The sequence below is a fragment of the Artemia franciscana genome, chromosome 9 (genome assembly GCF_032884065.1).
Source record: "Artemia franciscana chromosome 9, ASM3288406v1, whole genome shotgun sequence".
In the NCBI taxonomy this organism is placed as follows: Eukaryota; Metazoa; Arthropoda; class Branchiopoda; order Anostraca; family Artemiidae; genus Artemia; species Artemia franciscana.
In genome coordinates, this window is record NC_088871.1 from 39922784 (window position 1) to 39947196 (window position 24413).

At 35.3% G+C, this 24413-nt stretch overlaps 1 protein-coding gene and 1 long non-coding RNA gene across 5 annotated transcripts in view; one reads left to right on the forward strand and one right to left on the reverse strand.

The window, feature by feature from the left end:
- Positions 1 to 21685, forward strand: part of LOC136031403 (uncharacterized) — a 69436-nt gene extending 47751 nt beyond the window's left edge. The window contains exon 3 of the long non-coding RNA XR_010618504.1: positions 21485 to 21685. This is a non-coding gene — a long non-coding RNA (uncharacterized LOC136031403). The remainder of the gene's footprint in view (positions 1 to 21484) is intronic.
- The window catches only part of LOC136031402 (uncharacterized), a 91937-nt gene that overhangs the window by 43471 nt on the left and 24053 nt on the right, over positions 1 to 24413 (reverse strand). For 2 of the 4 annotated variants that reach the window (XM_065710946.1, XM_065710944.1), the window contains exons 1-6: positions 22588 to 22656; positions 16437 to 18259; positions 11986 to 12118; positions 7079 to 7237; positions 2276 to 2422; positions 531 to 667 (exon numbers count right to left, since the gene is read on the reverse strand). In XM_065710946.1, coding sequence (XP_065567018.1) covers positions 531 to 667; positions 2276 to 2422; positions 7079 to 7237; positions 11986 to 12118; positions 16437 to 18251 — 2391 coding nt within the window. In that variant the 5' untranslated portion in view covers positions 18252 to 18259; positions 22588 to 22656. Of the gene's footprint in view, positions 1 to 530; positions 668 to 2275; positions 2423 to 7078; positions 7238 to 11985; positions 12119 to 16436; positions 18260 to 22587; positions 22657 to 24413 lie in introns of those variants that run through there. The other 2 variants (XM_065710945.1, XM_065710947.1) reach the window with 2 other exon arrangements.

Here is a 24413-nt window from a genome sequence, read left to right on the forward strand (position 1 = left end):
ATTTACAAATGTCAGTTATCACAAAATTACCCCCATAGTTAACAGTTTTTTTCTTTTTTTTTGACTAATCTAAACGGTAAATCTCCACACGCTTAAATCTATATGAATATCAGTGTATTTTACAGTAATGGAGAGACTCTGGTTAATTAAGAGTTAATAATGAATTAATGAAGAGGCCCTTCCCTCTCAGTAATGCCCTCTCAGCAATGACGCCCTGCCCGCTTGACAACAGCTTTCAGCTAAATCAATTGAAGGATATTAGTAATTAGTGCATATTCTCAGCCTATGGATTGGTGAGTGATATTAATAATATATAGCCGACCAAACAAAATTGCTAATGTCTTCGATGGTAACTCCACTGATCCCCCCTAAAAAACAAATCTTGCTATTTTTTACATAATTCACATAAAATGAATATAAATACTTGAACCTCTTCATATTGGCGATTGTAAATAATAATTTATTATATACTATTATCATTACATAATATATTCTATTCTTGGCTTTTGGACATTGAATAGAAATGGTACCTTTTTCTTCAAAATTTTTGGAGGAGGTGGCAATCGCTGTAACTTCCAGAAATTCTCCCTTGTTTTTAGGTAGTCTAAAGCTTCCTGAGTCTTTGCTACCAACTGGGTGGAAGAGGAATTCTCCCCTTGTTGATTCTCTGTAAATAAATAAGACAGTGAGAAAAAAAAACTATCTCTGGAGTTTCGATTGACTTTATAATACAGCGTAGATCATGATTATCAACGATTTAAAGATAACAGAAATATCATGAATGGAATGAAACACTTTAGCAATTCACTTAAGAAAATTTCCTGGAAAATTGACTTGAATTTTCCGCTTAGAAACTCCTCATTACAGTAAGAACAACCGTTAGATATTATAGATATCATTCATATTATTACCAGGTAAACGTCCTTTCTCCTTTTATATAAATTCACTTTTTCCCTTTTCCATTATTTTTGAAATGTCATGATTTTGAATCCTTAAATCTGTTGAAATATGTACTGTATTGTTAGATTAAAAAAGACACTTTGTTAAAGTGAAAATGAAGAGAATAAAAATTAAAACGAACAGTAATTATTCCGTTGAAGAAGTGGACTGCCCCATCCTCAATACCCTGCTCTTCAAGCTAAAGTTTCTTAGTACTTTAAAAAAAAAGCTTTCTGATTTTAATTAAACGGTCCTTTTGTTTCAGGATTCATTCTTAAAGAATTAGACAAAAGTCCAATAGCCATGCCTTTGATGATGACATGATCCCCCTTAGTGCCTCCGGAAAGGGCTGTAATTGGCGCAATTTTCCCATTGTTGACATATAGCATTTGTTTTTTGGAAACCTACAGAATCCTTTTTTTTGGGGGGGGTGGGATTTTTTGTGATGGGATTTTCCGTGGGGATAAAAATTTCCAAGCGAAGCTTCTCAGCTGAAATTTTTGCGCAAAAGGAGAGGGCATTTTCAGGCATAATTTGAAAACGGTGAGAAATTAAATTTAAAAAAAGTTGTTTTTTTCCACTGAAAGTAAGAAGCAACATTAAAACTTAAAACGAACACAAATTATTCTGAATGTGAGGTGGGCTGCCTTTCAGCAATCCTCGATTTTTACATTAAAGTTTGACTTTTTTTTAACAATTCTTTATGAAAGAGTGCTCAAACACAAGACCCGTTGAATTTTAATAAGAAGTATTTTTCTTAAGACCTTTAAGACTTTGGCATAAAGAGCGAGGGCTGAGGAAGTTTAGCCCCCCCCCCCCCTTCATATAGGGAATACATTTCTGCTCATTTTATGCTGTAATGTTGCTCATTACTTTCAGTTGAAAAAACTGATTTTGTAAATTTAATTCTAAAAAGAGGTCATATTAATATTATTCTTCAAGAACTGGTGAGCCGTTCAATTGTAAAAGCTCTTTCGGAGAATGAACTACTAAGTTCAAAATCTTTTAAAACGGTTATTTATTGGTATTTATCTGGTCCATTGATTGGACCAGAGCTGTTAGCTGATACTTGTAGCCTCTGCATCTGTATATTCGTTTATCTGTTTCTGAAGTTACACATAATAATTTCATATTCTTATTTCATAATACTAAAGAACCCAAAAATAACTTTTGCCTATTTCCTTATTATTTTTTCTTTTATTTCTTTTTTTATTTTATATTATAATACCACAATAGTTAAATTTTATTTTATTTTAATTCATCATTTCTATCATTTTAGAGAATTCACTCATGTGTCATTATGCCTAATCTTAAAAATGGTAAAAATAGGACTTACTAGACCGTCTTAATACGTTTTCTAAGTATACTCTATCTTCATCCAATTCACCTAGCCAACTTTTGCTATTTCTTACTGAGCGAGGAGGAAGCATCAAGTTCTTTGAGCTCTGGCCCCTCTTCTTTGGGGTTCTATTCGGAGCCCATGCTGCAAAAAGAGAATGGTAAAACTTTGAATTGACGAAAGAGAAGTAGTGAAATGCAAATTTGGCACTTTTGATTTCGAAAAACTTTCACATTTTCCTTTTATGTGTAGAAAAATGTAAGGATTAATATCACAAAGGCAGTTTTACTATTAGGCATAATTTTTTTTCGGAATTGTTCAGAAGCTTTGTCTTTAATTTTCACTTAGCGTATTTTGCAAAGTTACCCATGTATTTTAGGATCATCAAAGGGAGTTAGGGACTATAAAACTATTAATTGAACACGAGAACACTATATAGTTTTCTGTTTCAGTGTTGGAAATTCGGTAATCATAACTATAGATCTTTAAGGATAAAATAAAAATAAAAAATAAAAACAAGTTTTTTTAACGGAAAGTATGGAGCGATATTAAAACTTAAAACGAACAGAAATTACTTCGTATATGAAAGGGGCTACTTCCTCATCAACATCCCGCTCTTTACGCTAAAGTTTGAGTTTTTCTCTTAACTCTACTTTTTAAAACAGTAAAAAACTTTAGCGTAAAGAGCGGGGCGTTGATGAGGAAGCAGCCCCTTTCATATACGAAGTAATTTCTGTTCGTTTTAAGTTTAATGTCGCTCCTTACTTTCCGTTAAAAAAAACTTGTTTTTTATTTATTTAATTTCTGAACGTTTTTGAATCAATGCATGTTTTGATTTCGGCTCTCCGCAGATGAATAATTAAAACGAAATTTACATATTTTTTTTGGGGGGGGCTAAATGGCTTTCTCATAGTTTTTTTCGAATTATTTTGAGAAAAAAAGGAACGGGGGAGGAGGCCTAGTTGCCCTCCGATTTTTCGGTTACTTAAAAAGGCAACTAGAACTTTTAATTTTTTACAACTGTTTTTATTAGTAAAAGATATACGTAACTTACAAATTAGCTTACGTAACGAAATTCTGTATTCTCATGTTTTTATTACGTATATGAAGGGGTTCACCCCCTCGTCAGTACCTCGCTCTTTACACTAAAGCTTAAATTTTGTCCCAATGTCTTAAGTATGACTCCTAAATCACAAAAGCCATATAATAAATAGTTGAAATTACTAAAAATGCTTTAGTGTAAAGAGCGAGGTATTAGGAGAAGGTTAGCCCATCATATGCGTAATAATTTCTGTTCGTTTTAAGTTTTAATGCTTCTCCTTACTTTCAGTTGAAAAAACTTTTTCATATTTTTTTTTTCATTGTTTTTTTTTTCAAATAATGCTAGAAAATCCTGCGCTCCCTTTATGAAACTTTTCTTCCTCCGTGACAAATTCCTCCAAGGAAAGTTCCCCCGACATATCCCCCTCTTCTCAATCCACCCTCCTTAACCTAAAAATCCCCCAGAAAACGTCTGTACACTGCCAAATAACCATTACTACATGTAAGCACTGGTCAAAGTTTGTAAATTGTGGCCCCTCCCATGGGGACTGTGGAGGAGAAAGTCGTCCCCAAAGACATAGTTTTAAGTTTTTTTTTACTACGCTGAATAGAATGGCTATCTCGGAATTTTGATCCGGTGACTCTGGGAAAATAATTAGCGTGGGAGGTGGCCTAGGTGCTCTCTAATTTTTTTGGTCACTTAAAAAGGGCACTAGAACTTTTCATCTCCGTTAGAATGAGCCCTATTGCAAGATTCTAGAACCACTGGGTCGATACGATCACCCCTGGGAAAAAAACAACAAAAAAAAAAACAAATAAACACGCATCCGTGATCTGCCTTCTGGCAAAAATACAGAATTCCACATTTTTGTACAAAGGAGCTTGAAACTTCTACAATATGGTTCTCTGATACACTGAATCTGATGGTGTGATTTTCGTTATGATTCTATGACTTTTAGGGGTTGTTTCCCCCTATTTTCTAAAATAAGGCAAATTTTCTCAGGCTCGTAACTTTTGATAGGTAAGATTAAACTTGATGAAACTTATATGTTTAAAATCAGCATTAAGATGCGATTCTTTTGATGTAGCTATTGGTATCAAAATTCCATTTTTTAGAGTTTTGGTTACTATTGAGCCGGGTCGCTCGTTACTACAGTTCGTTACCACGAACTGTTTGATAAGTAGCTGACACTTTCAGAAGCTAATTGTATTGTCTCGATAAAATTGAAATCAACAAAGTTAAAAACGAAGATACATTGCTGGTTTTCAGTACAGACGTCCGGGCATGAAGATGAAGATTTTTTTTGATTGCTTACGTGTTTGAGTGCTGAGCATTTACCTTAATAGATTCTGCTTTAAATCGGCTAATTTCTTTTAAGGAGCAGAAAATTTGGCACCTTGAAACTACGTGTTACTATCTAAAAGGCCTACAAGCGAACCTGTAGCACATTTGGAGTATTATAATGTCATGTGCACACATCATTTAGCTGTTGCAGAATTGGGTTCAAAGATTATGCATGTGTAGGTCAGTTTTGCCACAGAGATAGCGGGTTCTAATTTGCGGAAATGCAGTAGGGGAACAGGGATTTTTTAAGTTCTTTTTTTAATGAAGATAAAAACCTTGTCTTTAAACAATTAGTTAAGGGGGAGGAAGCTTGCACTTCTTTGTTGATTTTTTCAGTGAAAATACCAAAAAGATATATTTCAAAATCAAGGAAGCACAATAAAATCTAGGGGTCTATTTTACTTTACCTCTGCCCACAATTATTGTCTATGGAGGTTGATTGGTGCAGTGTAGATAAATCTAAAAGATTATTGTAAAAAGATATAACCAAAATATTTGTAAATGATGTTTTTTAATTATTTATTGATATTTTAGTATTTATTGATAGTCGAAATTGATCCCAAAATTTGTATTTCTTTTTTCTTTTTCTGAGAAATCTAATCCTCGTATGGATCTCAACTCTGTATGAATTAAATAAAAAAAAACAAGTTTTTTAACTGAAAGTAAGGAGCAACATTAAAACTTAAAACGAACAGAAATTACTCCGTATATTAAAGGGACTGTTCCCTCCTTCTTGTCCCGCTCTTTACGGTAAAATTGGACTTTTTCTCTCAATTCTACTTTATAAAGAGTAAATAACTTTAACATAAAGAGAGGGACGTTGAGGAGGGAACAGCCCCTTTAATACACGGACTAATTTCTGTTCGTTTTAAGTGTTATTGTTGCTCCTTAATTTCATTTAAAAAACTTGTTTTTTTTTCATTTAATTTCTTAACGTTTTTGAATTAATGCATGTTTGATTTTGGCTCTCCGCAAATGAATAATTAAAGCGAAATTTGCGTATTAATTTTTTGTTTTTGCTAAATGATTTTTTCTTAGTTTTGATCAGACGATTTTGAGAAAAAGGGTGGGGAGGAGGCCTAGTTGCCCTACAATTTTTCGGTTACTTAAAAAGGCAACTAGAATTTTTAGTTTTAACGAACGTTTTTATTAGTAAAAAATATACGTAACTTACAAATTAACTTACATAACGAACTTCTATATTCGTATATTTTCATTATGTATATGAGGGGGTTTTCCCCCTCGTTAATACCTCGCTCTTTATGCTAAAGCTTTAATTTTTTCCCAATTCTTTAAGACTAACCCCTGAATCACACAGGCTGAAGAATAAATAGCTGAAATTACTAAAAATACTTTAGCGTAAAGAGCGAGGTATTAAGAGGAGCCAAACCTCTCATATGCGTAATAATTTCTGTTCGTTTTAAGTTTTAATGCTGCTCCATACTTTCAGTTGAAAAACTTTTCGCATTTATTTTTTCATTGTTTTTTTTAATAATGCTAGAAAATTCTGCGCCCCCTTCATTGAAATTCTCTTCCCCCATGACAAGTTTCTCCATGGAAAGATCCTCCCACGTAACCCCTTCCCACTCTTCAATTCCCCCCCCCCCCCGAAACAAAAAAATCCCCTGATAACCATTAATATATGTAAACAATGGTCAAAGTTTGTAACTTGCAGCCCCTCCTCCGGGGATTGTGGTGGATGAATTCGTCCTAAAAGACAAATTTATTAGGTTTTCGACTAAGCTGAACAGAATGGATATCTCAAAATTTTCATTCAGTGTATTTTGGAAATAGTGTGCGTGGGAGGGGGCCTAGGTGCCCTCCAAATTTTTTGGTTACTTGAAAAGGGCACTAGAACTTTTAATTTCCGTAAGAACGAGCCCTCTCGCGACATTCTAGTACCACTGGTTCTATACAATCACCCCTGGGGGAAAAACAAACAAACAAATGAAAACACATCCGTGATCTACCTTCTGGCAAAAAAAAAAAACCAATCCTATGACTTTTAGTGGGTGCTTTCCCCTATTTTTCAAAACAAGGTAAATTTTCTCAGGCTCGTAACTTTTGATGAGTAAGGATAAATTTAATGAAACTTATATAGTTAAAATTAACATAACAATCTGATTCTTTTGGTGTATCTATTAGCATCAAAATTCTGTTTTTTAGAGTTTCGTTTACTATTGAGCCGGGTCGCTCCTTACTACAGTCCGTTACCACGAACTGTTTGATATCATTTTTTCAACGCATAAGAGGTTGGAAATGGCAAGGAAAATAAACGTGTAACTGGGGATGACATTTACTATAAACACTTCTCAAATTTGGCGTAAATAGTTCAAAGAGGTTAACGATGGAACACTATTTGAATTTTTTACATTAAAACTCAGAAAAAAGCTCATTTGTTAGAAAAAACTTACGCCCAATTCCAAGTGCAGCTTCTATTGCTTGTTGAGCCTTTTTGATTCCACGAATAAAACATTCCATTTCAGGTCTGTACTGACGTCCTGTCTGGTAGTAAACCAAAGCATTTTCAAAATCTCCGTTCTCAAAAAGGGCTTCCCCCTTTTGATGCAATGCTAAAGATAAAAAGAGATTATGATTTTGGAAATTTTGATTACACCCTTGTCCACTTAGAGACCAAAAATATACAGATTCCAAACTTCTGTTATATACAGAAAAATGTACAGTATCCTATCAAAGGCAATTTTCAAATCTTCGCTACACTTTTTTGCCAAGAAAAATATGGATTTATCGCTCCATCCCCCTCTCTGGAAATAACTGTGTAAAGTCTATAGCAACAAGTATATTTGTATACTTATGTAACAATGACAACAACAACAACAAAAAAAAAAACAAAAAAAAAACACAAAAAAAAACTCTACTATTCCAGTTGTCTGTAACAACAAAAAAAACGATAGTTAGGGGGGAAAGGAAACAAAACAACCAAAGGCAAGATGAAAAATCAAGGGCAAAAGGGAGCGAAATAAAAAGCAATGAAAATGTACTGGTAAAATGTTTATAGATTTAAATGGTAGAGAGAAAAGAAATAGATGCAGCAGGGACGGCAGTTCGAGTTAGATTGAAGGAACAGAAACAGGCACATTTTATATATTACCTCAGTAACAGAAACGATGAAGGTTCACTGATTTTCCTTCATTGAATTCAGATTGCTGGTAAATTGTAAGAGTGAAAATTGGCGCTGGTTTTAAAAGAAAAACCCCAATGCCATCTACCGCTTAGCGTATTTTGTTTTTTTTTTTTCAAGCTTGATAATTCTTTTTGTTTCTTAAACTGAGATTAGACACTTGCTACAAAACAAATTTTACCAATTATGGTAATTACATTGATTTTACCCTATTTTTGCACAGAGAAAATGCAAAGAAACACCAAACGCTAGAGGCATCGTTGCAAGTTCACCATACTCTTTGGTATGAAATACCAAACGCTAGAGGCATCGTTGCAAGTTCTCCATACTCTTTGGTATGAAATACAAAACGCTAGAGGCATTGTTGCAAGTTCACCATACTCTTTGGTATGAAATACCAAACGCTAGAGGCATTGTTGCAAGTTCTCCATACTCTTTGGTATGAAATACCAAACGCTAGAGGCATTGTTGCAAGTTCTCCATACTCTTTGGTATGAAATACCAAACGCTAGAGGCATTGTTGCAAGTTCACCATACTCTTTGGTATGAAATACCAAACGCTAGAGGCATTGTTGCAAGTTCTCCATACTCTTTGGTATGAAATACCAAACGCTAGAGGCATTGTTGCAAGTTCACCATACTCTTTGGTATGAAATACCAAACGCTAGAGGCATTGTTGCAAGTTCTCCATACTCTTTGGTATGAAATACCAAACGCTAGAGGCATTGTTGCAAGTTCACCATACTCTTTGGTATGAAATACCAAACGCTAGAGGCATTGTTGCAAGTTCTCCATACTCTTTGGTATGAAATACCAAACGCTAGAGGCATTGTTGCAAGTTCACCATACTCTTTGGTATGAAATATCAAACGCTAGAGGCATTGTTGCAAGTTCTCCATACTCTTTGGTATAAAATACCAAACGCTAGAGGCATTGTTGCAAGTTCGCCATACTCTTTGGTATGGAATATCAAACGCTAGAGGCATTGTTGCAAGTTCTCCATACTCTTTGTTATGAAATACAAAACGCTAGAGGCATTGTCGCAAGTTCACCATACTCTTTGGTATGAAATACCAAACGCTAGAGGCATTGTTGCAAGTTCTCCATACTCTTTGGTATGTAATACCAAACGCTAGAGGCATTGTTGCAAGTTCTCCATACTCTTTGGTATAAAATACCAAACGCTAGAGGCATTGTTGCAAGTTCACCATACTCTTTGGTATGAAATACCAAACGCTAGAGGCATCGTTGCAAGTTCTCCATACTCTTTGGTATGAAATACAAAACGCTAGAGGCATTGTTGCAAGTTCACCATACTCTTTGGTATGAAATACCAAACGCTAGAGGCATTGTTGCAAGTTCTCCATACTCTCTGGTATGAAATACCAAACGCTAGAGGCATCGTTGCAAGTTCTCCATACTCTTTGGTATGAAATACCAAACGCTAGAGGCATTGTTGCAAGTTCTCCATACTCTTTGGTATGAAATACCAAACGCTAGAGGCATTGTTGCAAGTTCACCATACTCTTTGGTATGAAATACCAAACGCTAGAGGCATTGTTGCAAGTTCTCCATACTCTTTGGTATGAAATACAAAACGCTAGAGGCATTGTTGCAAGTTCACCATACTCTTTGGTATGAAATACCTAACGCTAGAGGCATTGTTGCAAGTTCTCCATACTCTTTGGTATGAAATACCAAACGCTAGAGGCATTGTTGCAAGTTCACTATACTCTTTGGTATGAAATAACAAACGATAGAGGCGTTGTTGCAAGTTCTCCATACTCTTTGGTATGAAATACCAAACGCTAGAGGCATTGTTGCAAGTTCACCATACTCTTTGGTATGAAATACCAAACGCTAGAGGCATTGTTGCAAGTTCTCCATACTCTTTGGTATGAAATACAAAACGCTAGAGGCATTGTTGCAAGTTCACCATACTCTTTGGTATGAAATATCAAACGCTAGAGGCATTGTTGCAAGTTCTCCATACTCTTTGGTATGAAATACCAAACGCTAGAGGCATTGTTGCAAGTTCGCCATACTCTTTGGTATGAAATACCAAACGCTAGAGGCATTGTTGCAAGTTCTCCATACTCTTTGTTATGAAATACCAAACGCTAGAGGCATTGTTGCAAGTTCACCATACACTTTGGTATGAAATACCAAACGCTAGAGGCATTGTTGCAAGTTCTCCATACTCTTTGGTATGAAATACCAAACGCTAGAGGCATTGTTGCAAGTTCTCCATACTCTTTGGTATGAAATACCAAACGCTAGAGGCATTGTTGCAAGTTCTCCATACTCTTTGGTATGAAATACCAAACTCTAGAGGCATTGTTGCAAGTTCTCCATACTCTTTGGTATGAAATACAAAACGCTAGAGGCATTGTTGCAAGTTCACCATACTCTTTGGTATTAAATATCAAACGCTAGAGGCATTGTTGCAAGTTCTCCATACTCTTTGGTATGAAATACCAAACGCTAGAGGCATTGTTGCAAGTTCTCCTTACTGTTTGGTATGAAATACCAAACGCTAGAGGCATCGTTGCAAGTTCTCCATACTCTTTGGTATGAAATACCAAACGCTAGAGGCATTGTTGCAAGTTCTCTCTAGTCTTTGGTATGAAATACCAAACGCTAGAGGCATTGTTGCAAGTTCTCCATACTCTTTGGACAAATTTATTTATGCTTTTTGGGCGTTACCCAACGGAAGCATTTTTACAAACTTGTCGCAGCTCTATAAGGTGATACTATAGAAATGGATAAACAACTTAAAAAAATTAGCTTGGAAAGATCACAGACAATGCATGAAGTACACAGATAAATAACAGAGGACGGTAAAAAATACCGGAAAAAACTGGACAGCCCACATTAAGGCTATTGAGACATGAATTACCGTTCTGGGAGTCCATGGGGTTTCCCTCTAGGTATTATCGTGAGTAAACGCTTTTGAACACATCTGATATTACCAGTGAATTTAAGTCGAAGGAAAATACAAAAAACAAGTCTCTTCATAAAAGACGATCACCAGTGAATTATTTAATTTTTTTGTTTATAAAATGTATCTTGTCCAAGTCGACTCTTACCCATCTTTTTACATTTGCCAATCAGCACTGAGGCTGTTTACATTGGCCCATAAGAGCCGATCAAAACTTTAAGAACATACCGTACCTAACAGGAACTATTAGGATAGGTCAGATAGGTCATAGAGATAGGTCATCTTTTTACGTTTGCCAATAAACACTGAGGTGGTTTCATTAGCCCATAAGACCCAATCAACACTTTAAGAGCATACCGTACCTAACAGAAACTATTAAGATAGGTCAGAGAGCTTGTAAGTAATGTCCAAGGCGAATAAGAAAGACATCTATGCATATTTTGATTTTGATCTGGAACTTGAATAAGTTTTCGTCCGATTCAAGAAACATTTTCTTTGCTTCCCTTCTTGAGTCGGTGAATCAAATCTTCAATATTTCTGACCCCATAATTTACTGAGAAAACCAATTTTCAGTATATAATGTCAGATGAAAGAACCAGCGTTAACCTTGATCTTTGGTATCAACCCAGTCAATAGTGACCTAGTTTGGTACTGACCAGTTATCTAGAGTACCTTCCTCGTCAATCTAAAATATTAAACTTTTGTCTAAGTCTTGTATGATTCTTTGCTATCTGTACCAAGTGTCACTACTGTGAATGGTACCAATGATGATCTTCCCACGGATCAAGAGTATTTCAATTAATATTTATGGCCTTATCTGAAGCACAAATCCAGCATAAATCTGTGATCGTTGTGAAAAAAATGACTGTCGAAGTGGTTGTTGATAATTATCTGGAAGTTAGATCTGTAGGAGGGTAGTCCTGTGTGTGCGTGTTTTTTTCTAACCAAATGTATTAGTATGAAGGGACTTTTGTCGGCATTTGTGTGCTATATGCAGTCCTTATTTACGGCACTAGGCATGTGCACTGTCTGTCGAGCTGGTATGGATATATTTTTGCTTAGATAAAAAATGCTCTATTTTATTCTTACTAAAGTAAATGGAGGATAGTGAAAATGACATCTTCGTATAAACTGCTTTTCTTATTTATTTCTTTTTTTTAAATTTTCTGTTCAAGCGTAAGAAGCGTATTAGGTTTTAATTATTCTTTCAGATTCAAACTGTAAAAATGAAGCTATACCTTTGATATAATACGGGTCAGCTTCCAGGGCCTTGTCAACGTCTTCCAGGGAGCCAGGAATATCTCCAAGTTGTAGTTTACATCTACTTCGAGCAACTAGCGCCACCTTATCTCCTGGTTGAATTTCTAAGGCCTAGGGTAAAGTGGTGTAATTCATATTTGGAAATTTATTTACTTTAAAAAGAACTCATTTTTTACCTTTTATAAATAATTATAAGTAATATAATTTATAAGGAAAATATTTATAAATAATGTGATTTGTGTAATATTACATATAAATAATAATTTTGTTTATTTTTTAATTAATTTCAAAATTTTTATTTTTATGAATAATATATTTTTACAAATAATATACAAATAATGTAGTTATTAAATTAATAATTTAGGCATAATATAATATATAAATAATACAATTAAACAAAGGTTGAGTAGAGGTCAAAGCTGGCTTGCAGAATAACATCCATAATAAATTTTGACACCTACACACCTTAACAAACTATCCCCTCAACCGTAAGTCTCTATGTTTAGCCTCTAGACGGAGGAGCTTACATAACTGTTTAGTACACATTCCTTTCAGACGTTTGCTCAATTACAACCCTCATCCTCAGACACTCTAATAAACCAAAATACACTCAAAATATTTCAATCAAAAATAACAAAAATCATTCAGTAAAGACAATCGCATATTCCTCCAAAACTACGTGGCCTGTGAAGGAGGGTGACCACGTAACAAAACTTTTAACATTAAAATATCAGAAAATTGAACTATTAAACATTTAAACAAGTGCTATCTAAACATTTACTCATAGAAAGGAGAAAAGAAAGGAAAGAGGCAGAAGGAGAGAGAGAGTGAGAGAGAGAGAGAGAGAGAGAGAGAGAGAGAGAGAGAGAGAGAGAGAGAGAACGAAATCATTTAAATATAACAAAAACTAACTATTCAAACCACACAATAAAAGACTGGGACATGGCAAAAAATTAATAACAGTAAACAAAAAGTATACTTATGTGACATTTTCTTATTGATTAAAATTAGCCATTAAAATTTGGTTGAAAATAACAATTGGAATCCTGTCTATTCGCTCTTGTAACTGTGTTAAAAATTCATCTTAGTCATTTTCGCGTTTATCTTCGTCATCTTAGCGTTTTCGTTTATTAACAGTATTTATGACTTGTTGTAAGTAGAAGGCTACTTTCTGTAGAAAGTTACTCTACCCTACTTTCTAGGGTAAAGAATGGAGCCCTGATTACACCGGGGTGGAAGAGGAGCATGTGCGGCCATATCGGCCTCAGGCTACTTGGCATTGCACTGATTTGTTGGAACTGATAGTAGAGTAGTTACTGTCATCAAAAGATTTATGCCATATAGCTTAGCAGATTCACACAATTTTTTTTAAAAAAAAAGGTCCTCATAGTTCATGTTAAGAATACACACTAAAAGATGAAAGCAATAATCAGAAATAAGGTCGTCAAAATTCATGCTAGAAAATGGAAAATTAATTCATCAACCTTAGCAAATAGGCAAAAAAAGTTCCTCTTAGCTGACACTTGGCTATCAAACAGTTCGTGGTGACGAACTGTAATAAGTTGCGACCCGGCTCAATATTAATCGAAACTCTAAACAACGGAATTTTGATGCCAATAGTTACATCAAAAGAATTGAATTTTAATGCTGACTTCAAGTATATAAGTTTCATCAGGTTTAGTCATACCCATCAAAAGTTACGAGCCTGAGAAAATTTACCCTATTTTAGAAAATAGGGGAAAACTCACACAAAAAGTCATAGAATCTTAATGAAAATCACATCATCAGATTCAGTGTATCTGAAAACCCTACAGTAGAAGTTTCAAGCTCCTATTTACAAAAATGTGGAATTTTGTATTTTTTGCCAGAAGACGTATCGTGAATGCGTGTTTGTTTGTTTGTTTGTTTGTTTTTATTCCCCCGGGGTGATCGTATCGACGTAGTGGTCCTAGAATGTCGCGATAGGACCCTTTCTAATGGAAATCAAAGTTCTAGTGCCCTTTTTAAGTGGCCGAAAACATCGGAGTGTACCTTAGCCCCCTCCCATGCTCATTTTTTTCCAAAGTCACCGGATCAAAATTTTTAGACAGCCTTTCTGTTCAGCGTGGTCAAAAACCTATTGACTATTTCTTTGGGGACGACTTAATCCCCCACAGTCCCAGAGGAAGGGGCTGAAAGTTAAAAACTTTGACGTTTACACATAGTAATGGTTATTATGAAGTGTACAGAAGTTTTCAGGGGGACTTTTTCGCCTTGGGTGGTTAGGGGGTTACATGGGAGGATCTTTCCATGGAGGAATTTATCATGAGGGAAGAGAATTTCCATGAAGGGGGCGCAGGATTTTCTAGCATTATTTAAAAAAACAATGAGAAAATAAAAAATTTATATCAACTGGAAGTAATGAGCAGCATTAAAACTTAAAACGAACTTAAAATATTAGGAGTATATGGGGGTCCCTCTCCTCCACAATACCTTGCTCTTTACGCTAAAGCATTTTTAGTAGTTTCAACTGTTTATTCTACGACCTTTGTGATTCAGGGGTCATTCTTAAGGATTTGGGACAAAATTCAAGCTTTAGTGTAAAGAGTGAGGCATTGACGACGGGGCGAAATCCCTCTTGTACGTAATAAAAATACACAAATATAAAAGGTTCGTTACATAAGTTAAATTTTAAGGTACGTATGTTTATTACTAACAAAAATGTTCGTAAAAAAATCTAGTTACACTTTTAAGTAACTAAAAATTGGAGGGCAGCTAGGCCTCCTCCCCCATTCCATTATTTTTATCAAAATCGTCCATTCAAAACAATGAGAATGCCATTTAGCAACAAAAAAATGCAAGTTTCGTTTTAATTATTCATGTGCGGTCAGCTAAAATGAAAAAATGCATTAATTCAAAAACGTTTTTTTTAACTGCAAGTGAAAAAAACGCTAAAGTTTTTACACTAAAGTTTTTTATTGTTTTAAAAAGTAGAGCTGTGAGAAAAGGTCAAACTTTAGTGTAAATAGCGATGCATTGAAAGGGGAACAACCCCTTTCATATACGGAATAATTTCTGTTCGTTTTAAGTTTTAATGTCGCTCCTTACTTGCAGTTGAAAAAATTTGTTTTTTATTTAATTACGTATTTGAATCGAAAATTCACTTCTGATAATTCGGAAATGAGCTCTTTTAAAGTTTTGGAGTAATGTAAAAAAGAAAACATAGAAATATTCTTTTTGTCTAAACCCCGGGGATTTGACAACATTACTGATCTTACCATCTCATTATTGATTTTTACGTGCATGCGTAATTTATCAGACCTTAGTTACTTATATAAAGTTATTAACATAAGTATATTCACATAATTCTAGAAAAAAGATTGCTTTCGCAATTTGGATTGAACATCCGGGGAAGACGGCTGGAATACAAGGTTTTTGGGTTAACAAAAATAGGTGCAGTAGGTTGACTGTTTGCCCTGTAATCACTTCTGACCCTTGTAAAGAGCTTTGGAACTTTTTAGTTCTAATCAAATGAGCCCCTCTTTAGTTTCTAAGACCGTCAGCTTTTAAACAAAGAGGCCAGGGAAAAAATAAACTGTATTAATTTAAAAAAAAAATCGCTCTTCACCAAGGCAACGCTAGAGTGCTGCTTCTGAATAGAAAACTATTAAAGTTTAGGAGGCATCTATAGTTGCTCCTTTGACAAGTCTTAAAAAAAAAAAAAAAAAAAAAAAAAAAAAAAAAAAAAAAAAAAAAAAAAAAAACAACTGACATCACAAACTGAAATTTCTTCTAGTAAATGGGAGTAACTTCCGGCCGTGAGGAGATGCTGCTTTTTATTTTCTGTAATTAAAAAATGAATTGCTTGGAGTGTCCGTTATTCACAAGTTTAAAGGTATCCCCATAAAAAAAATTCCCTTTTTCAGCATGTCGTTGGCACAAATGCACTTCAACTTAGGGAATACAGTTTTACGTACGCTTAGCCGTTTTTCAAAATTTACATGCGTGGCAGGTGTAGAGTAATGAGGAGTCAAAATTGCACAGTTGTAAATCGTGATATTAATCTTGGAAACAATTTTAGCGAAATAGCCAGAAAATGTTATGTATACCAAGCATTTAATTACTGTTGTATTTATAGATTAATTTTATCGTCTGACACCACTTATCTGACACTAAATACAAGATGACACATTCGGAATGGTAAAAGCTGCTTAATTCTAAAAAGGATGTCCAAAAGTAGAAAAAAGGATCGTAGAATAGCTATATCTGTAAAATTATGGCTTGTTTTTCCTCGTTAAACAAATCTTCTATTTATTACTATTTTAAAATTAACAAATCTTCGTTTTAAAATATATATTGCCAAAAAAAAGAAGTATACAATCTGATAATACATCTATATGACCATTCACAAGACAAATCACCTCTAGCTTTAAATCTAGATAAAAATTACCTTATCTAACAGCTGCCTTGCAGCTTCTAAGCCTCCAACACGTAGCTCATATTCAGCTTGAGAAATGTAGATGTTGAGTGGTGATTCTTGGGGCATCACATAACGCCCTTTTTCGGTTCTAAGTTGTCTAGCTATAGTTGTTTTTATGTCAGTATCACCTATAAGCACGGATGAGGCCCTGTCCTTGTCGATGAACTGCTCTCGCTCAGAGTCTGGGACAACCGGGCGCTTGGCATTAGGAAACTGCAGCTTGGAGAGATCAAGCGTTTTAGGAGGAAGTGAAAGCCCTTTCCGGCTTGCTCTGGTTGTTGAAGTACTGACTGTAATCATTGGACCTTTTGCTGCTGACCAGCTGCTCTGGTCCTCCTTTTTGAGAAAAGACTTTGCAGTGAATGGGTTCTTATTTTTAGTGCCTGTGGAAAAGCTATCATGATTATTATTACCCTTAGCAGAATTTTTGTCTTGAGATTTATTTATGGTTTGTTTTTTGTCCTCCTGTCCTTTCACATGATTATGTTTGTTCGACGTTTCTTTCACCAGAGTTCTTTCGTTACTTGTTATACCGTTAACAACCAGTTTTCTTCGCCTAATGTCGTTTTTGTTCGAATTGCATTTATTTTGGTTCTCTGATTTGTAATCATCTTCAATGCATAGAGTATCTTGTTTAAGGCCATCCGTGGGTAATGCATTACTTTTTGTTTCAATAGCCTTTTGTTCCTTGACCCTGAATTCTTGTGCTCGTGCAATATTTGACACCTTTCTTCTTCTTTTCATGGCAATTAATTTCGTATCGCATACACGTAAATTTGTAGTTCCTTCCTTATGGAAAGTTTGTTCTTTCGAGTAACCATCTAAGATGGAGCTAACGGAGCCTAGCATCGATCTAACTCGTCTGTTCAGTGCCTGTAGTTGTGGCACTAGAGGAATGGGGGACGATAGTTTTGAACTACTGCTTCCTGGAGAACCTGTGTTCCATGGACTAAGGGCTAAAATTTTTGGCAAAAGTGACGATCTCCTACTGCCTATAGAACTGGGTCGACTGTCTCTCGAGATAATTCTATCAGGGCTTGACAAATTTGAAAGTCCTTGTGGAGGAAGATCTGGATTAAATATTGGGAGATTGTCTTCATTGACAACAATTGATCCATTAGGTGACCTGGTGCCTGAATTTGTTCTTCCAGCTCTGCTTGGTGGGCGACTACTTTGTAAGCTAGCACCATCGCAAAATTCATCTTCATCACTGCTACTCCAGCTAAGACCAGCCGTGCTCTTTTCACTGACTTCGTCATTGTTGTCATGTTTGTCAGGAAGTACACCAAATTTTACTGCCCCTGTTACGGTTGTTGCCGTTTTCCGCATACACAAGAAATTCTCTGAAGTAGGTTCTACCAGGAGATTTCCAAATAATTTTGTGAACCCACTATTCCTGCGCCTAGGTGTAGATCTTCCTGAATGTTTAGGTGAGCTATCTAAGGAAGAAACAACAGAAGCTATGCTGCTAACACTGCTTCGTCTAGATAAACGCTCATTTTCAGCAAGAGAAGAAGGTCGACTTTCATTTTGTTTCTGTCTCGTTCTTTCTTTCTCTAGTTTTTCGCTCACCTTCTTTAAATATGCTTCATGATGCGATTGGGTTGCTGTCATTTTTTTTAGCGGTCCAGCTACTTTAACGATTTTTGAATGACTCCATAGTTCTTTGGATGATATGTTTTTCCCTTCTTCAGGGTCAGGGCTAAGATAAATTGCTTCCACTTGATTCTGCTTACTATCACCCATATTTTGAGTTTTCCCAAGGATCTCTCGGAGGCGTGACATTGTCTGTGCTATGCAAAAATAAATCTTGTAAGTATAAAATGCTGTTAGGTAATACAATTTGATGCAAATACTAATAGAGTTTTGATATACAACAACTTAAAAGAAATTTGTCAAAAATGTCTCTGGCCTAGTTTTCTCTGTCTGGTATTGACATGAATCTTTTATTTGGTCAGCACTTAACTATCACCTTTTTGTATTATTTTTTTCTTTTTTTAATTGAACAAGTGTCTTAGTTCCATTAGATAAAAAGACGCAAAACTTCCAAATGAAAATAAAGAACAATATTATAGATTAAAACAAACAGAAATTATCCTCTTTTTTTACAAGAGGGCTGCCATGCCCAATCAGAACCCCACAACAAATATTTTGTATAAAAACTGTTTTTTTCAAACGTCAGTTTTTGCATCTCAAAGCTCCAAGAATGGTTGTTCCGATAAAAGAGCAATGCAAAATTGTTTATTGTAAATCTTCTTATTCATCTTCTATGAGTGAATTTTTATTACAATGAGTTTATCACAAATCAGTTTCTTGTGCTCACATTTTTTTTTCTCACATTACTTCTAGAATGAAACGGCTTATTTAGATGTAGGTATTTTAAAAGTAAAGTTACCAAAACTGATAACAGGTAAATAAGCCCATAGAAATTACCGACTGATTGTACTTGCTGCATTCAAAAATACTTCCAGAAAGCACTGTTAAGACTTGCTATAAAAAATGAGGCGTTGAAGGGCCTCGAGTCTCTTCCATTAAAGGGATAATTTATGATCATTTTATAAAGTTTTGAGCTTTCTCTCTATTTGAAGCTTTTTTGTATTTATTTGCATTCATTTAATTTGTGTACATTTTTTATGTCAAACATCAGGAGAGGATGTAGTCTTTCTTAGCTCTTTATTCTTTATGCTAAAGTATAACTGCTGTGTGACATTACTTCGAGAATTATGTTTCTTAGACCTATTCGGACCTATGTCGAGGCTATTCTCTTTCTTGTACTACGATCTTCCTAAGCGTAAAAGAGACTAGCGCTCCCCTCCAGTGGCGTAATTTCGTCAAAATCTGGATGGGGGGTGGGCAAATTTGGAGCCAATTTTCCCAAATCAAGTGAAAATGACAGTAAAAACTGAAAAACGATCCATATACTACCATGAAGGCAAAGGTATACTAAAGAAAACTGATCTTTTTCTCTGGATACTTGAATTTTGTGAACTTATTTTAGTTTTGATAGTATTTTTCGTAGAAAATAAATTTCAACTGGGGGGGGGCAAACTGAGGTCTGAGGGGCACAATTAGGTTTGGAGGGGGAAGTTGCACCCCCACCCCCTGCCCTATAGCAAATTACGCTCCTGCTCCCCTCAAATCTCCAATCTTCATCCGGAAGTTCAGGCTTTCCATTACAATTCGTTGGTGTTCTAAAGCTTTAGTTTTCCACCGAGACATTGTACTGACCATATCAGAATGGAGCTGTAATAGTGTCAACGTGCCTTTGCAAGCTCAGTTGAAATATATCCAGGCAAAGGGAAGAAATCTAGGTAATAATTGCAACCCCTATTTAGATGAGAAGTACTCCTCACGAAAATTTCCAAAATGCAGGTCAAAACTTGTCGTTTTGGACTTTAGCACTTCCCTCTCCCAACCCACAAAAATCCACTTGCTTTCGTCGGTTACGTAGGAGGATCTTTAAATGGAGGATTTCCATGGGGGAAGGGAATTTTTCATGAAGGTGGCGCCAGATTTCCCAGAATTATTTGAAAAACAATCAGAAATTAAATGAAGAAAAGGAGTATTTTCAACTGAAAGTAAGGAGCAACATTAAAAATTAAAACAAACAGAAATTATTACGATATGAGTGGGTTCGCCCCCTCGTCAATACCTCGCTCTTTACATTAAAGGTTTTTTAGTACTTTCAAAAGATCTATTGACTCAAATTAGCGGCCTTTGTGATTCAGGGGTCATTCTTATAGAACTGGAACAAAATTCGAACTTTGGCGTAAAGAACGAGGTGTTGACGAGGGGTGAACTCCCTCCAGGGGTGAATAGTTTCTGTTCGTTTTAAGTTTTAATATTGCGCCTTACTATCAGTTGAAAAACTTTTTTTTATTATTTCATTGATGTCATAGAACTCTACTCAATGCTTTAAAACTGGCCAGTATTACTGTATACAGGATTTGTTATAACTCTGCACTTTGTACAGACTGCACACATGTTCAAATAAAATGCGCCACCATGGGGGAGTATGGCCTCTATAACTTGGCAATCATATAAATAGTCTTTTTTTATACTTTAAAACAATTGGCTGTCTTACAAATTTCATATCGCAGTGTTTCGGTCCTAATCGAAACAACATTTTTAATTTGCGGCACAAACTGGCATACATCGGCCTTTTTGTGTAGCGTCATATGTTTTATTACTTAGAAACAATTCAATACCTTTGAATTACAGTTTTCGTACACTCTCTCCCGATATTAAATATAAAAAAGAACTGTTTTAAGTGACAGTAAAGGGCAGAATTAAAACTTAAAACGAACAGAAATTATTCCACTAATGAGGAGTGATGGTACTTCCTCAGCCCCCTGCTTTCTGCGCTAAGGTTTTACAGTGGTTTAAGTATACTTCTTATTCCAATTCAATGTCCCTTGTGCTTGAGCAGTCGAATATTGCTGTCCAAACTCCTTTTTTTGCGCATTTATGTTGCTATTAAAACGAGTTCTCAGCACCCGCATTCGGGTTTAGTCAAAACGAAGGGCAATTAGTGAATTTCTACCTCTTCCCCCCCCCCCCAAAAAAAAAAGTGTCCCTCCATAATTTTCTGAAGGCTCATGAAGAGTTAAACAATTTGGACATAAAAAATACACTTTTGAGGCAACCCCTCCCCTGCATAAACAATGACCCAGTGGCCGTTAAAAAAATGAAACTTCAAAGTAAATATTTTATGAACCTTTTATTTTTTTGGACTACATGACTTTTTAGTCCTGCTTTTCAACTGAGTACGCCCATCATCCTTAGAAAATATGCGTTTTCTCTTCTGCTTTGTTTGTTTGAACTGCCATCTTTCACTTTTCAAAATTGTGCATCGAAAGGATTTTAGCAAAGAAGCAATGTATTAAGAACATTAATTCAAATTCTTCCATTACCTCATTGTAGCCCAATGAGTTAAACTTTGGCCAACCAGTTCTTTGATTTTGAGAGCGAAGGGTTTCATTTCTCACTGTTATCTTTTTATTTATTATATTTTTCAGCTTCAAGGTGGCTTTTATGATGTGTACAGAATCAGTTTATTCAAATGCTGACCATCAGTGTGGAGAGAAAGATTAAAATTTATTTTAATTGTAGATGACTTTGAAGACTTTTAGTTTTACTGCTGATGATGAACAATGTATATGTGTTCGAAATATCTAGTTAAATAATTTTATATCTATTCACTTTCAATAAAAAGGTATCATCCCTATTTTGAACTGTTTTACTTTCGTTATTTTAATTGATTTTAGTACGTAATATTCACTGTATTAATAATAATATCATAACACTAAATAAAATACATTTGATACTATTATCAGTCTCCAGCATTGGAAAAATGATAAATTAGTGTTTTAACCAAAGGTTCGGCTCTAATAAATGATGGTAACATTTCACTTTTATAGATGAAACAAAACATCATATACAAAAATACCTTGAGCTCCGTTTTCAGCCCACCCACATCCAACACAGAGTTCGACACGGGATGTGCAGATTATCGTTATAAGTGCCGTGTTTAACACGGGTTTGGGTCTTCACAGAACCCGTGTTCAACCATGTTATTCTGGCACGTTACAGTTTTGAAGAACCTGCTCGAAACTTTCAACCTGCTCGAAACTTTTAAGATGAAAATTCGTTAAGGTTTGGCTGGGTTAAACAACGAGATTCTGAAAACGATTTTTGTCAAACCCGCTCAAAATACGCTTCAAACTCGGTGCCTGAAAACACAACTTAGGTCTTTAATTTTAAGTAAAGTTTCAAGTAAGAATATACAGTTAAAGTAAAATTTTACATAATTTTTTTTTTTTAAACTGACCCGATTTGGACCAAATTATTAATTAGATATTCTTCACGATGCCTAGGAAATATGAAATTCACCAATCTTTTACGAACCATTAAAACTTAAAGACTATTCAATTTTTCATCCGAAATTGACACTATTAATTGTTCTCAGCATAATTACTTGATCCATATCCTGAAAACTGAGACAGCAAATACTGCTAGTTACAATAATAGTGGTACCCCTTTAATTAATAGCTAAAGCCTTAAGTTTAAGCAGCAGTTAACTTTTTTCACTACCAAATATCAAAAGTGTGTAATAACTTACCAATTTACGTAATTCAGAATATATCTACCAATAGATATGGGTGAATCAACACTCAACAGTAGTTGCTTGGCAACTCTTAAACAATTGTAGTCTTGCGCGGGAGGTCTGATAAAGACAATCAACTAGGGATATATCCACTCTTTGACATCGGGTGAACACCTTGGGGCGCTACCAGCTCCTCAGTTCATGACATATTTAACTTCGATGTGCAATGTGTGGTGCAGTTTACACAATTTTCAAAAGAGGGCTATCCCTCGCAATTAGTTAGACTGTTAAGACTACGGGGTAGAAATGGACTAAAAATTCTTTGTTAGCCATAAACTTGCACTAAAAACCCCATGACAATAAACCTGAAAACACCAAAAGGGTTTGGTATACCCTCTTGTCACATATTTTATGCAGAAAGTGAAAATTTTCTAAAAGTCATTTCTTGCCTTGTCCAATCTTGTCCAATGATTAAAAGGATGTTCAATTGATCATCATCCTTATCGTTTCCTGAAAGTTGTAAATACCTTCTGTCATGCTTGAATTATGCCCTTTTGAAAGCCCACCTTCACGTAATGTGTTTTGATTCAGTTCAATACTCCCCTCAATCCTCTCTGAAAGCTTCACCTGGAGGCCCTTATTCCTTTTTGATTGGACGCTAAGGTCAAACATGTCCACCTCTCTCAATAACAAATACCATATGCAAACAATTGGAGAAGTGCGTAACTTACTCTGGAGTTTTTCTCATCTGAGTTTTGAGCTGTTTTTAAAAATGCCTATCTCTAAATTTGTACCGGATAAATTTCGAGAAAAAAAGACTAGGGAGAGTGGCTAGTTACCCTCGGATCTCTTTTGAATCTTAAATAGTGGAGAAATAGAATAAACTCTCCGAAGTTTATACGAGCATTCCTTCCATAAAAGTCCCTTTCTGGACTTTTGAACTATTTAAAAAAAATGGCTATCTCAAATTTCTATCGGATCGGTTTGGTAAAAAAGGGTTTGGAGGGGCTAGTTGCCCTCGGATCGCCATTGACTCTTATAAATTGAACTAGGACTTTCAGTTTCCAATCAAATCAGCTCTCTCTGAAGTTTCTACGAGAATTCTTTTCATAAGAGCCATGTAAGCCCTATACACATAACTTACAATGCCTGCCCCCGGACCCTGGGGAAGGGGGGGGGGGGTGTCGACACCAGATTTTTTGTTGTCTGACTTTTGAACTATTTAAAAAAATGACTATCTCAAAATTTGTAAGGTTGTTTTGGGGAAAAAAGGGCGTGGGCTGACTAGCTGACCTCTGATCTCATTTGACTCTTAAAACTAGAACTTTCGATTTCCAATCAAATGAGCCCTCTCTGAGGTTTATCCGAGTATCCCTTTCATTAAAATCTTTAACGGGTGCCAAACAGAATCAAAACATACTATATCATCAGTCTCGTTTGAGAGTTCATGCTGAAAACACCTCTATTGGATTTAATCTCATTTTACGGTAAGAGAAAATTTGATTCCCTACGGATTTCTCATAATCGGACTTAGTTAGATTGCACAACAAGTTCAACCAGAATCTTTTCAATGGAAGCTATAACAAACCTGTATGGCAAGTTTTCTTGATTGAACTTATTTTTGCCTTTGAATAATGAATATTGACTCTTAAACAGGTACGCCTTTCTATTTTCAGTAGCTAGTAATTACTATCAAAATGACGAAAACGGCAGAAGTCCAGTTACAGATTTTAAAGAAATTAAGTGAAATGTCAATAGAGCTTAAAAAACTTGAGCCCCTGTGCGAAAAGGTATAAAAATTATCTGTGGAGTTTTCTTCAATCTCGGAATCTCTGAGCAAG